This window comes from Chinchilla lanigera, unplaced genomic scaffold, assembly GCF_000276665.1.
Source record: "Chinchilla lanigera isolate Chin_1 unplaced genomic scaffold, ChiLan1.0 scaffold00019, whole genome shotgun sequence".
Taxonomy (NCBI): Eukaryota; Metazoa; Chordata; class Mammalia; order Rodentia; family Chinchillidae; genus Chinchilla; species Chinchilla lanigera.
In genome coordinates, this window is record NW_004955420.1 from 27,363,013 (window position 1) to 27,374,912 (window position 11,900).

Consider the following 11,900-nt stretch of genomic DNA (forward strand, 5'->3'; position numbering starts at 1 on the left):
TCAGACATTTCCTTTTAACTTTAATTAGTCAGCCCTGCCAGTTTACTTCTCCTAAGGGAAACTCGTTCATACCCTCTCTTGTCCAAAGATTTCCAGTTAGTCTCGCCCAAGCAATGGTTTCCTTGTCGTCGCGTGTCTGATGGGACCTGCTCACCCGTTAGGGTAGAGGCCGAGCTCACCCAGTCAGCAGAACCGTGTCGATCCTGGCTGAGTTTTCCTGAATCCTCGTACCCTCTCCTAGGGCTCCATAATGCTTGTGGATTTCTCCGAGCTCGTCCAAGTCCCAGAAGGTTCCTGAAAGAAATGACGGTGCGTGTATTGGCTCTGAAACAGAATCGCAAAGTGCTTTCCAGTTGGGAGGATTGCAGAGACGCTGCACCAAAGTGCGGCCTGAGTTTGATCCAATAAACATTTATTGGGTGCTGACGATGCGCCATTCTGCTGGGACATGGGAATGGCTGAGACCTGGAACCCACGATGTGTGTACCCACGATGGGATCCGAACTCCTGTCCCAGGCTGCACTCTTCCCTCTCACAGAACTGGAGGCCCCCTGTGTCGTCTCCTGGGTTGGACGGAGAAGTTTGGGAACTGCCCCATCTCCAGCTGCTTCTGTGAGTCCAAGAGGAGTGGGCAAGCATTCCCTGGAACTCAGTGAGAACGTGTGTGTGTGTGTGTGTGTGTGTGTGTGGTTTGCTGCTTTAAAAATAGCTCTTCTTACTTCTATGCACACTAAATACAAATCAGTCCTTGATGATGTAAATATTTTAATGGACACCTAATGATTGCACAAATTTCTGGGTTACCAGTGTTTTGAGACTTCGTGTCATGTAGACTCAGAGGATTCAAGTAGCTAAGTTTCCTTGTTGGGGGCCCCGTGGGTGCCCTCTTCCCAGCCCCAGTGCTTGGGCCCCTGGGTTTCCGTGCTTTGTGTGTAAGCCCCTCCCCTTCCCTTCCCTACTCTGCATGTATGAAGGCTCGGGGCAGCCCCGGCCCCCAGGCGCACTCCACCCGGAGAGGTTAGCGATGGTGTTTCTCCTGTCCAGACATTCTCTGGCTCTTGGGAAGGGGAAGAAAAGCCTGGCTTGATTGTCTGTAGCCTGAATGTAGCCACTCAGACCCCTCTAGCCCTGCAGCTCTCAGACACCCAGGGGTTGCCAGAGACCAGCTCTGCTTCATTTTAAAGGCAAAGAGCCTCAGAAACCCGGAAGAGGTGGGAGGTTCTCCAACTTGGGTTTCCAACTTCTAGGACAGTTCTTGGAATTGAAGAGTCAGTTTCCCAAATGATGACATGTAAATGTTGAAATATAGACATCCTACATTTGGTCATCTCAGTCATGGTGGGTCACTCATGGCCCAGTCAAGAAGATAGAAACCGTCTAGGTATTTCAAACAGAGAGAACCAAATGTAGGAAAGTGAAACGGAAGGGCTGGAAGAGTAATGGGGAAAAGAAGGCACGACACAGAGCTCACGAGCTGGAACGAGCACACCTGGGCCAGGGCTTCCAGAATGTTCTGAACATTGGCTCCACAAAGAAACCTGGAATCACCCATCCTACCGTGGCAACAGCACCAGCTGTTTCTGTCACACTACGGCAGCCAGAGCGGAGCGCGGCACGTCCCCTTCTGTCTGGTCTTTAGCCAATATCCCCACTGGCCAAGCCCAAGAGTCTGCCAGCAGGGAGGAGGGACTGTGGTTTCCAGCCCTCCAGCCCTGAGCGCACAGAGCAGCTTGGAGAGGGGCAGGTAAAAGTCTCCAGGAAATGACGGGCGCCAGGAATACCCTGAGTGTGATCTGTGGTCTCCAGCACACACTGTGACACCAAGGGAGCTCAGGGCCAAGCACTGGTGCCCCCACCACGCTGCTCCTGTGAACCGTGGTAAGACGGCGTCATCCTTCGGGGCAGCTGGAGTCGCAGGCCCTCAGACTCTGCTTCGCAGGTGGAGGCGGAAGCAAGCCTTATGTATATCTTAGTCAGTTTGGGCTGTTAGGACAGGACACCAACACAGAGCGGCTTATAAACAACAGGAAGTTGTTTCTCATCGTTCTGGAGGCTGAAGGTCTGAGACTGGGAGACAGCAAGGCCGGGTCCCGGGGGCCGGGGGCTCTGTCAGGTTGCAGACTGTAGAGCTGGGAGAGCTCTCCCTGTCTCTTCTGTAACCAAGCCTGCCTGTCTGCGACGGCTTCACTGTCAGAGATGAATCTCCTGCCACCATCACTTCAGGGCTTTGGATTTCAACACAGGATGTTTGGGGAAAACACACGCATTCCGTCTATAGCACTGCAGATTTATTATTGTAGGATATGTGCGACCTAAGCGAGCCCAGCACCACATGCTTTTGAGCGGGGATCTGAGGCCAATTTTGTACTGCTCTGTAAAAAACAAAAACAAAAGACAAATAGGAAAACCTATTCTTTTCCTTAAAAGTTTTTTAGCAAACTGTATAAAATAATGATTGTATATAGAAAATTGGTTCATTATACTCCAAAAGGAAAACACATTTGGCAAAACAATACACAAAGTTTTGGAACCTCAAAGGAAGCTCCTAGCCTAGGATGGAATATGCTTCAAAATGTCTCTCTACCTACAGAGAAACACTCTAGATAGTCTACAGAAATACTGTCGACACTCTTTTTTTATTCAAAAGCACTTGTTAGGGTCTTAAAGTTTATTTTGTAAGAGTTTAAAAAATAATTTTTAAGTTCTATATGCTTACTGTTGGAAAACAGTAAGAAGCATAAAGGAAAAAAACGTGTAATTGGCCTTGTGGTGTACACACCCTCTCTGTTGTGGTGTGGAGAGAGACATCCATAGTTCTCCTTCTACAAATATTTTTAAAATAAAAGTGAATTATGTATAAGTTATTAAGTTATTAAATCTTTGTTACCAACATAAACTTTAACTCTTACAACATCATTTTTTTTTTTGGTCTTTTTTTGAGACAGGGTCTCGCTATGCAGTCCAGGCTGGCCTCGAGCTCACTTTGAAGCCCAGGCTGGTCTCAAACTCACAACGATCCTCCTGCCTCAGCCTCCTGAGTGCCGGGATTACAGGCGTGCACCGCCATGCCCTGTGCACAACATCATTTTTGAATGGCTGTTTGTAATCTATCGACAGAATGTACCGCACTTTATTTAACTCACTTGGCAGATGGAGTATTTAAAGTACTTCCTGTTTCTTGCTAAATTATCATGAACACGGACGATGTTTTTGCAGGACTTTGATCATGCCCGTGGGACAGGAGGCTAATCCAGAGACAGAGCTCCCGAGTCAGAGCATGCGAGTGACGCTAAGGCTTTCCATGTGCAGTGGGAGAAGTTCTCCAAATACACCGATCCGATTCCCACAGGCCCAGCAACCTGGCAATGCCTTCCTATGCGCTCACCCACTCTGGGGTCTCACGCCAAAGGAAAAACGAAACACAGACACCAATAACAGCAGAGCACTCCCACAGCCATGCAAGAGAACTGTTTCCTCATGTCCAAACCCAAACTGGAAGTTAAACACTGCATTTCACTGATCCTGAGAGGCGTCTTCCTTTTCTTCGTGTTTTAGCCTCTCTGGGGCCAGCGGGGCAGAGCATGTCTTCATGATTGCTCCTTGCCCTGTGTGATTATAGCAGCATCCCCTGTCCTCCTCAGGAGTGGGGTTTGTATCATAAATGCTACGATGAGCCTGGGAATCCGCCGGCCCCCCAGGGAGGCGGGCTCTGACTTCAGACAGGACTGAGCACCCAGGGTGCCCCACGGAGGGGCCCCAACCTTGTGCTGGAGAAGCAGGGAGGAGAGGGACCTCCTCTGGGGGTGGCAAGAAGAGGCTCAGGACCTACAGATGCCTCCCAGGTGGCCGGACCCATGGGGTGGAACTTGCCTGAACTGGAGTAAGGCTGCGGTTTTAAGCCTGGGCCCATGTTTGTGGGACCCCCGCCGTAGAGCTGGGTTGGAAGCTCTTCTGCCCAGTCCGGAGGCGAGCCTGTTAAAGAGGGAGACCTGGTGATGGGCTTGCAGTGATGCTTGGGAGGCTGAGAAGGATGGCGAGGCTGGGGGAGCGGAAGGGAGCGCCTAACGAGGAAGCCCAGCCTCGGTTTGCGCTGGTCCTGCTGTAGTCCTGGTGCAGCCCACGCGGCTGTGAGACACGGGCGGGGTCTTCGGCCTCCCGTTCCCTGCGTCACCCGTGCAGAGCCGTGCGTGCGTAGGACTGGCGGAGGCAGTCGTGGCCCGGAAGAAATCTTGGGACTTCTCAGAATCTATCTCACCCTTGGCAAAGCAGCAGATGCTGGCCGACACGCACTCTCCCTCGTGATCCCACATTGCCCCCTGACCTTTCAGGAGACACAAGGGTTCCAGTCAACACACTGGCCTTCTCGGGAGCCTCTGTGCCCAGTGGTGATCCTGTGGCCCGTCCCTGACCGGGAGATGTGACCGAGCCTGCTGCTGGCTTCCTGGAAAGCTGTTGCTCCCCTTTTGAATGAGGACCAGCTGCCTTGGCACAGGCTTCTGACTCTCGGCTTTCCTCTTCTTGCTCAGGCACTTGTGCTGCTCTTGGGGCAGGGAGGCTGGCAGTCGCCCTGGAGCGTGGAAGCCACCTGCTTGGGGCTGCTGGCCCAGGGTCTTGGCCTGCTGTGGCTCCCAAGCAGCTGTACCAGCCCAGAGCTGTGGCACAGCTGGACTTTTTGTCACATGAGGAAAACTGAAACAATATGTTAGGTAAACCACCATACCTGGGTTCTTCTGGGTTGAGTGTAAATATCCCTTGTCGCTTGGTGGGAACGAGCCAGGCGTAGAAATCCCCCATCTCATGGTCAGGGCGGTGACCCTGGGGGATGACGACAGATTGGCGAATGGACCACACAGATTTTCCTGGAACCCAAGGGCAAGGGATTTCCAGCTCAGACTGAAATCTGCATCCAGAAATCCCCATCGCCTGCGCCCTGGCCCTCTCTGTGCTTTCTGCTGGTGGCCTTGAGTTGGAACAACTTGAAAGTCCTGCAGAAATAATAAGGCTCCATTCATTACATGCAGGAGCTGGTTTTGGGGTCCCTCGAGGCTACGGGAAAGGATGGCCCACCAGGGCCACCAATAGAAGTATTACAGGCAGCTAAGTTAGATAGAAGTTAATGTTCAGTCAGAGAGGGGCTGGGCTCTCGAAGAAGTCAATGAAACTAAAAGACATCAGAATTGTGGCTGGAGGTGCCTCTGAAGAAGGCGAGGCCTTGAGATACAGTCACAATGGCCGGACCTAAGAGACAAGGGGAAATTTGAGATTATACTGTGCTTGGTACGCCCCAGTCTATTAGGGCTAGATATGTCCCCTGGGTGGGTGACCAGAGCAACTGGACCCATCCCTTCCCAACATGCTTCTGTTTTAGAGTTCGTAGACAAGCCAAAGTTAATGATGTCAGCCATGTACCCTCGCTATCCACATGACCAGCTTTCCTAGGGGGTCAATATTGGCTAAGTGGGTATACTTGTAATTGTATTGGTTGATTATAGTTTGACCAGTGTTTTACCCACACTTGTGACTGTGCTGTATAAATTACCCCTGACAAAGTACCTTGGTAGGAACCCACTCAGGACCCTGCCTGTCTCTCAGGAGCTATTCCTATTCCCCAGGAAACTTTCCCACTCTTACCCTCCATTGGCCTTTGGAATTCATTCTTCAATTGCAGGAGACATGAACTTAGCACATCTGACATCTAGCAGGTTGGGAGTTCTATTTCTCCTATATCAGCAGTGCCATCAGGAAGGAGTACTTAGGTGTACCTGCTGTCCCCACCTCAAATTTCCAAGTGTGACACTGTGTGGGGCTGGTAAAAAGTAGATCACATGTCTTTGAGGGGCAGGGGGTTGTCCTGTAGTGGAACTCAGATGCCACCCTCAACTCTGGCACAGAGCAGGTGGCCCCAGTGCTGCCCAGGCAGGCAGGATTTGGAGCCGCAGACCTGCCTGAGGTGGCAGGTTGTGCATGTGTCCCTTGGTCATCGACTGTGACAGCTACCATGTTAGTGGCAGGACCACCCTACGCCTCGCCAGCTGTCCGTAGCTGGGCTCAGCAGCTATTGTGGCTGAAATTTTGAAGCAGAAAAAAATGTATAATGAAGGGAATGATTTTATTATCTGAATATTGAAACCATGCAAAATACTTCCAGGATTTTCTAGTCTAGAGAATTGTCAATAACCAATATATGCAATTACTATTATTTTAAGCAGAGGAAAAAAATGTTGTGTTTATGAGTGGAAAATGAGTTTCTCAGAGCCTCCACAAAGTGAGTGTTGAACGGATATTTTTATTTTATTTTATTTTATTTTTTGTCTTTTTGAGACGGTCTCGCTATGTAGTTCAAGCTCGCCTTGAGCTCACTTTGTAGCCCAGGCTGGTCTCGAACTGGCAACGATCCTCCTGCCTCAGCCTTCCGGGTGCTGGGATTACAGGCATGCGCCACCACACCGGGCTGAACAGATGTTTTTAAAAACATGACCGAAAGACATGCCAAAACAGGAGCCTGAAGTATGCCCTTCAAACTTCCTGGGGAGAACGGAGGCCCTCGGTCGGCAGTCCCTGCAGTGGGTGTCACACGACACGCGGGTTCGCTCATTTATGAGCTGCAGTTATTGTACGTGTTTTACGGACGAGGTAAAAGCTAATGAAAAGCCTTGCTCTCCCATTTTCACACTAATCTGTAACGGGAGGTGCCGGGGAACAAAGCTGAGAAGCCTGTGTTTTCACCGCCTCCTGTTTGGTTCCATTTAATTTCTTCCCTTTAGCCCGGAGAATGTTTCTTTTTGCCTTCGCGTAGCTCACCAGTCGCATTAGAGAAAACAAATAACTCTTTGGTCATAGAGAAAATGAGGTGGGAAGCAGCAGCAACTTTTCTTGGCTCTGGGGGGATTAATTGTCATGGATATTTAATTTAGGATTAATAATTGTTTTAACCAAGCCATTTAAAAACGTGCCAAACCAGCAAGGAAGAGGGAAAATGAATTCGTGGTGTGAAATTTGGGGAATAAAGCCTTTTCTCATTAGCAAGCAGCTCTCCTTTGCACATGTGAATAAATCTAATGCGGGTCAATTATATGTTTTATTAAAATTTACAAAACCAGTATTGTGGGCCCCCCTCTGCTCCCGCTCCCCCTGCCTTGCCTCCTGAATTTTTATTCTAATTGCCCAGGATTTCTTCTGTTGGAGGATTGCTGCCATTGGCTCTGCGTCTTTATTGCCCGCTAGCCTTTTGTTTTGGACGGCTCTCAGATGCGATTACCTAGGGGAAATCTAGCTCCAACCCACGTCCCAGCAGTAACTAGTATGTCTTGAAGCCTTCTGGATCATCCGTGGGTAGAGTCGGGGGCGGAGAGGCCAGCGAGGGGACGGGCAGGCCGAGGGTTCACATTGGCAACCTCTGGTCATTTACCGTCTCTGCCCGCAGCCTCCGGGCACCGGCTCCGTGCCCAGCACAGTGGAGTCAGCAGGGGCACCGCACGGTCTGTGCCCCGCACAAGCTCATGTCCCGTGGGTGTCTGGGGCAGCGCTTTCCCTTGGAGGAAGGGGGGTGGCTGGGGTTGTGCTGCCGCCCCCCCTCCCTGAGCCGCTCTCAGCTGTGCTCACGGGAGAGGGGTTAAGGCAGCTGGCAGCACCCTGGCCGATCTCGCCGAGCCCAGCACTCTGAGGTTGGTACCAGTCCCTCCTCCTCGTGCTGTCAGCTCGGTTTCCACCGCAGTTGAGAAGAGGGTGGAAATCCACAGAGCTGCGCGCAGGTCCTGGCCGGAGAGGCAGGGCTGAGAGGCCGCCAGGTGCTTCCCAGCTCCTCACTTTACTGTCTCTGGTCTCTCTTCCCTGGTGTGACCCGGGTCTGCAGACCCCAGACACCATAAATATTCCCAGCCCGCGGCAAGTGACTGAGCGAGAACTCGGCAGAATGCGCTCAGGGAGTCTGAGCCCTGGGTCCCTCGGCACCATCTCAGGCTGGATGCCCGTCTTGGCGGGGGCCATCTTTATTGTTGCCATGCTCTTCCCTTCTCTTCTGTCTGTCTATTTTTCTGTCTCCTTCCCTCCCTCACGCTGGGCATTGAACCCATGACTTCACACATGCTAGGCAAGTTCTCCACCATCTACCACTGAGCTACATGCCCAGCCGGTGTGTGTGTGTGCGCGCGTGTGCGCGCGTGTGTGTGAAACAGTGTGTCGCTGAGTCATGCCATCCAATCTGGTCTTGAGCTTCCCATCTTCCACCTCAGCCTCCCAGAGTATGGGGGGGGTGGTGACTGGCACCATCACCCCCGGCTTGTGTTCTTACTCAGGTACAGAGAAGAAAGCTCCCACACCTCCTGTAAGAACTTCGGGTGCTCACCTACGGCAGCATTCCCTCCAGGGAGCTATGAACAACCTGAAACCTCAACCAGCGACATGCAGACTACTGCGCGCACCTAGAGCCGGAGGCAGCCGCGGGAGCTCAGGAACGCCGTCCTCCGCCCCCGCCCTGGCCAAGCCTGGGCTCCGCGAAGCCTCCTCCTTGCCAGCCTGCACCCTCTGGCAGGGGTCCCTGGCAGCACAGCCTCCCGGCTCAGCGGCTTGGCAGAGAGGGACCTGGACGCAGGCCCTGCTCGGTGACTCTGCGTTTCCAGGCGCTGCGGTGGGGATGCTGATGTTTGCTGGCCTGTCCCGGGCTCGCTGCAGGGCACAGAGGTGCACAGCGCGCAGGACAGTGAAGGACAGGGCGCCCCTCAGAGGTGGGGCTGAGAGCGGCGGAGGGAAGGAAGGGCGAACGTAACCAAAGGACGCGGTGTGCATGCAGCCGGACGCCCAGACCGGCGCCCGGTGCTGAATTACGAAGACGCACTAATGAAATAAAACATGTGGGAAACGCTACACGCAACGCTACTTTGTCAGTGCCCAGAACAACAGCACGGGGCCTCTTCAGCGGCACTGTGCGTTCGGGTTTGTCTGTCCCACTTTTCCTTCCCAGGGGCGTCATCTTATCAGGAGGCCCAGAGGTGCGTGTTCCTTATCAGTGTTACTCAGTCCTGCAGGGCAGACCCAGCCCGGCGTAACGGCTTGGGGACCAGCCTCACCAAACCGTGCTGATGTCTGGGCCCTGGGCGCAACCCCCAGGCCCAGTGCCCCGCCCCCGCAGCCTCTCACGCCTCAGCCCCCTGTGTGGTCTGCACTTCCGAGATGGGCTCTGGCCACGTGGGGAGGGGCTGGCCTGGGGACCTTGAGGGCGCAGGTGGAGAGCTGGGGCCTTGTCTGAGGGGCTGGTGACGGAGTCGCTGTCCTGACCTAGGGGCTGGCCAGGCTTCTGCCCCACCTGGAGGAGAGGGGCGTCTCTGGGGGGCAGTGTTGTCCCCCGGGCCCTCTGGATCAGGGCTGAGAGTCGAACACTACTTTCTGGGACACCCAGCCTTCGCTCTGCGGGGAAACCAGGGTCACCTCCAGCACCCACTGTCCGTGCTCGGCCGGGCACTGAGGATAAATGCTCTGTCTGTGGGGTGCAGCTCCTAGAAGTGACCCAAGAGCTTACCCTGGTGCTCCGGGCGGTGAGTCCGGAGTGTTTCCCAGCGGCTCTCCTTCCCTCCCGCTCCCGAGCTGCCACCCACGCTAGGCCTTTGTCCCAGAGCCTAGTTTTGAGGTGGGCAAGGCCCCAGACTAGGACATACTCGAAAGGCTGACGCTTACTCAGCACTTAGAATTAATAGTGATTATACTGGAGCTGTGCGTGGTGGTGACCCTTGCAATCCCAGCACTCAGGAGGCTGAGGCAGGAGAATTGCTGTGAGTTCAAGGCCAGCCTGAACTGCATAGCTAGACCCTGTCTCAGAAAACCAAAAAACTAATAATAATAATAATAGTGATAAAAATAATAATAATAGTAACGATGATAGCTATACTCAGTGACTTTGTTACAAAGCCAGGGTGCAGCTGACCATCAGTGAGCTAATTACCACCGCACTGTCCTTTGAATCAAACTTTCCAAAATCCCGCAGAGGAGGCGGCGAGAAGGCAGAAATGAATCACAAAGCCTCCCGGGCTTTAGCACCGCCGAGTCCATAGCAGGAGACCAAGGAGCGCAGCCCCCGAGGGCTGTGGGCGGCTCCCGGCAGGGTCCCCGACACGCAGTCCCTCCACAGGCCGCATGGGGTGGGTGCACTGCATCTGGAGCCGCCGGCAGCTGTGCTTTCTCGCCTCACCCCCCAGCCTGTCTTCCTGCGGCCTTCTAAGGCCAGCTGGAGGGCGACCGCTCAAGGCCAGAGGACAGGGGTCCTGATCAGCCTCAGAGTCCACAGGGAGGAGACTCCTTTAACTCCCCCGAGACCCTCAAGAGCAAGGCCTGCAGATGTGTCCCCCAAGGCCTCACAGAGGATGGAGCGGCTGCCGCCTGGCTCCCGGGGGTGACAGCAGGTGGGAAGCCGACCGAGAGGAGGCTGGTGACTCCTGCAGCTGCCTCGGTCCCACTGCTCAGGCCCACACGGCCCCCGGGGCCCTGGGCTCGGCTGACTCGCCTCCTGCTCTGTCGCTGCAGCCCGAGGTGGTGGTAGTGCCTCTGCTCCTCAGTTTAGCCCCTCAGCTCTCCAGCTCGGTGTTCAGGGCAGCACTGAAGCTCCTGTGCCCCCTTCCCTGGGTGTGTCCTGGGCCTGCAGGGGATCGGGAGGAGCACCATCTCACCCAGCACCTCCGACGGACATGGTGCTCAGAAAGCCTGGGTGCCGCGTGCTCTCTGCAGAGGACCCCGAGTTCTCGGAGGCCTTTGGGGTCACACAGCCTAGAGGACAGCTTGGGCTAGAAGCGGCTCCAGCTGTGGGGCAGCTGAACACTGCGGCGGGGATCTGAGCGGCAGGGGCAGCACCACGACCGTGCCTGAAACCTTGGGGAGGCGAGCTGGGGGCCGATGCCACGGTCTAGAGCCAGCAGGGCAGGCAGTGGACAGGGGGACAGGGACACCGGATCTACAGAGGCCAGGAGATCCAGTGACCAGCCTAAGGGACCAGTGCAGTCCTCAGGGACAGGAGAGGGAGGGACGGAGCTCAGCCCTACAGGCATGAAGTGTCACTTCCGGCCAAGCTTAGGTTCCTTGTTACCAGAGCTCGAGAGGCCAGCATGGAGGGCAACCACTCCATGCAGGATAAGAAGCAGGCTCTCCAGCTCCCTGCTACCACCCCTCCCTCCTTGTCCTCTGAAGTTCTTTGTATCTGACCCCTCTCTTCTCTCCTCCTCCCACAGTGCCTTCCGCACTTCCTGCTCGAGCCATTTAACTTCTGTGAGTCTCACTTTCCTCATCTGCAAAATGGGCTTGTTTAGACGAACAGGGTTGCCCAGGAGCAGAAGTATATGTAATGACCAGGCAGTCGCTTCTGAGTGACCACTTACACAGTTGGTGCCCACATGAGCATCCCCGCCCCTGCCCACCATGCAAGTACCTCACCCGTCCAATGCAGGAGGCCACGGTACCTGCAAATGTGCAGGATTTCACCAGGATGAGAGAAGGGTTGTTTAGAGACTTGCTAAAGTTATAGGCAACGTTAGCCACAACTGAGACTCTTCTGCAGTTAAGCTAGTTAAAGATCGAAAAAGGCCATGGCTCATTCTGGGGAAAAAGAAATGCTTGATTCATTCTCTGTCCTAAGAGCTGGTTACCACTTGTTCATTCATTTATTCATGTAACAAATACTTATTGCCTCATTTCTGTGCTCCAAGCATTATGGCGGACCAGAGTAGAAGATGACACTGAACATATTATTCTATAGCTGAGCGCGGCGGTGCGTGCCCGTACTCCCAGCCCTCTGACAGGCTGAGGTGGGAGGACTGCAAGCTTGAGACCAGCCCTGGCAACCTAGCAACTCAGCCAGAGCGATTTAACAAGACTCTATCCCAAAATAAAGAATAGTAAAGGGCCTGAGGACGTAACTCAGA

At 53.9% G+C, this 11,900-nt stretch overlaps 1 protein-coding gene across 2 annotated transcripts; it reads left to right on the plus strand.

Annotated features, from left to right (window-relative positions):
- The first annotated feature begins 378 nt into the window (after nucleotides 1–378).
- Nucleotides 379–8,824, plus strand: LOC106148338. 2 transcript variants are annotated; one of them, XM_013513355.1, is made up of 2 exons: nucleotides 379–612; nucleotides 8,295–8,824. In XM_013513355.1, the coding sequence occupies exons 1-2, from the start codon at nucleotides 429–431 to the stop codon at nucleotides 8,762–8,764; spliced, it is 654 nt and encodes a 217-aa protein (XP_013368809.1). In that variant the 5' UTR covers nucleotides 379–428; the 3' UTR covers nucleotides 8,765–8,824. The 2 variants fall into 2 exon arrangements, 1 of the variants encoding a protein (XP_013368809.1); XR_001233685.1 differs by lacking the exon at nucleotides 379–612 and adding an exon at nucleotides 7,603–7,664.
- Nucleotides 8,825–11,900: the final 3,076 nt, after the last annotated feature.

What these genes read in the sequence shown, in the direction of transcription:
- LOC106148338 (XM_013513355.1), top strand. Translation starts at nt 429, where the DNA reads ATGCGCCATTCTGCTGGGACATGGGAATGGCTGAGACCTGGAACCCAC. An exon ending in CCCCATCTCCAGCTGCTTCT is followed by an intron (nt 613 to 8,294) that starts GTGAGTCCAAGA and finishes GTTCTTACTCAG; the next exon opens with GTACAGAGAAGAAAGCTCCC.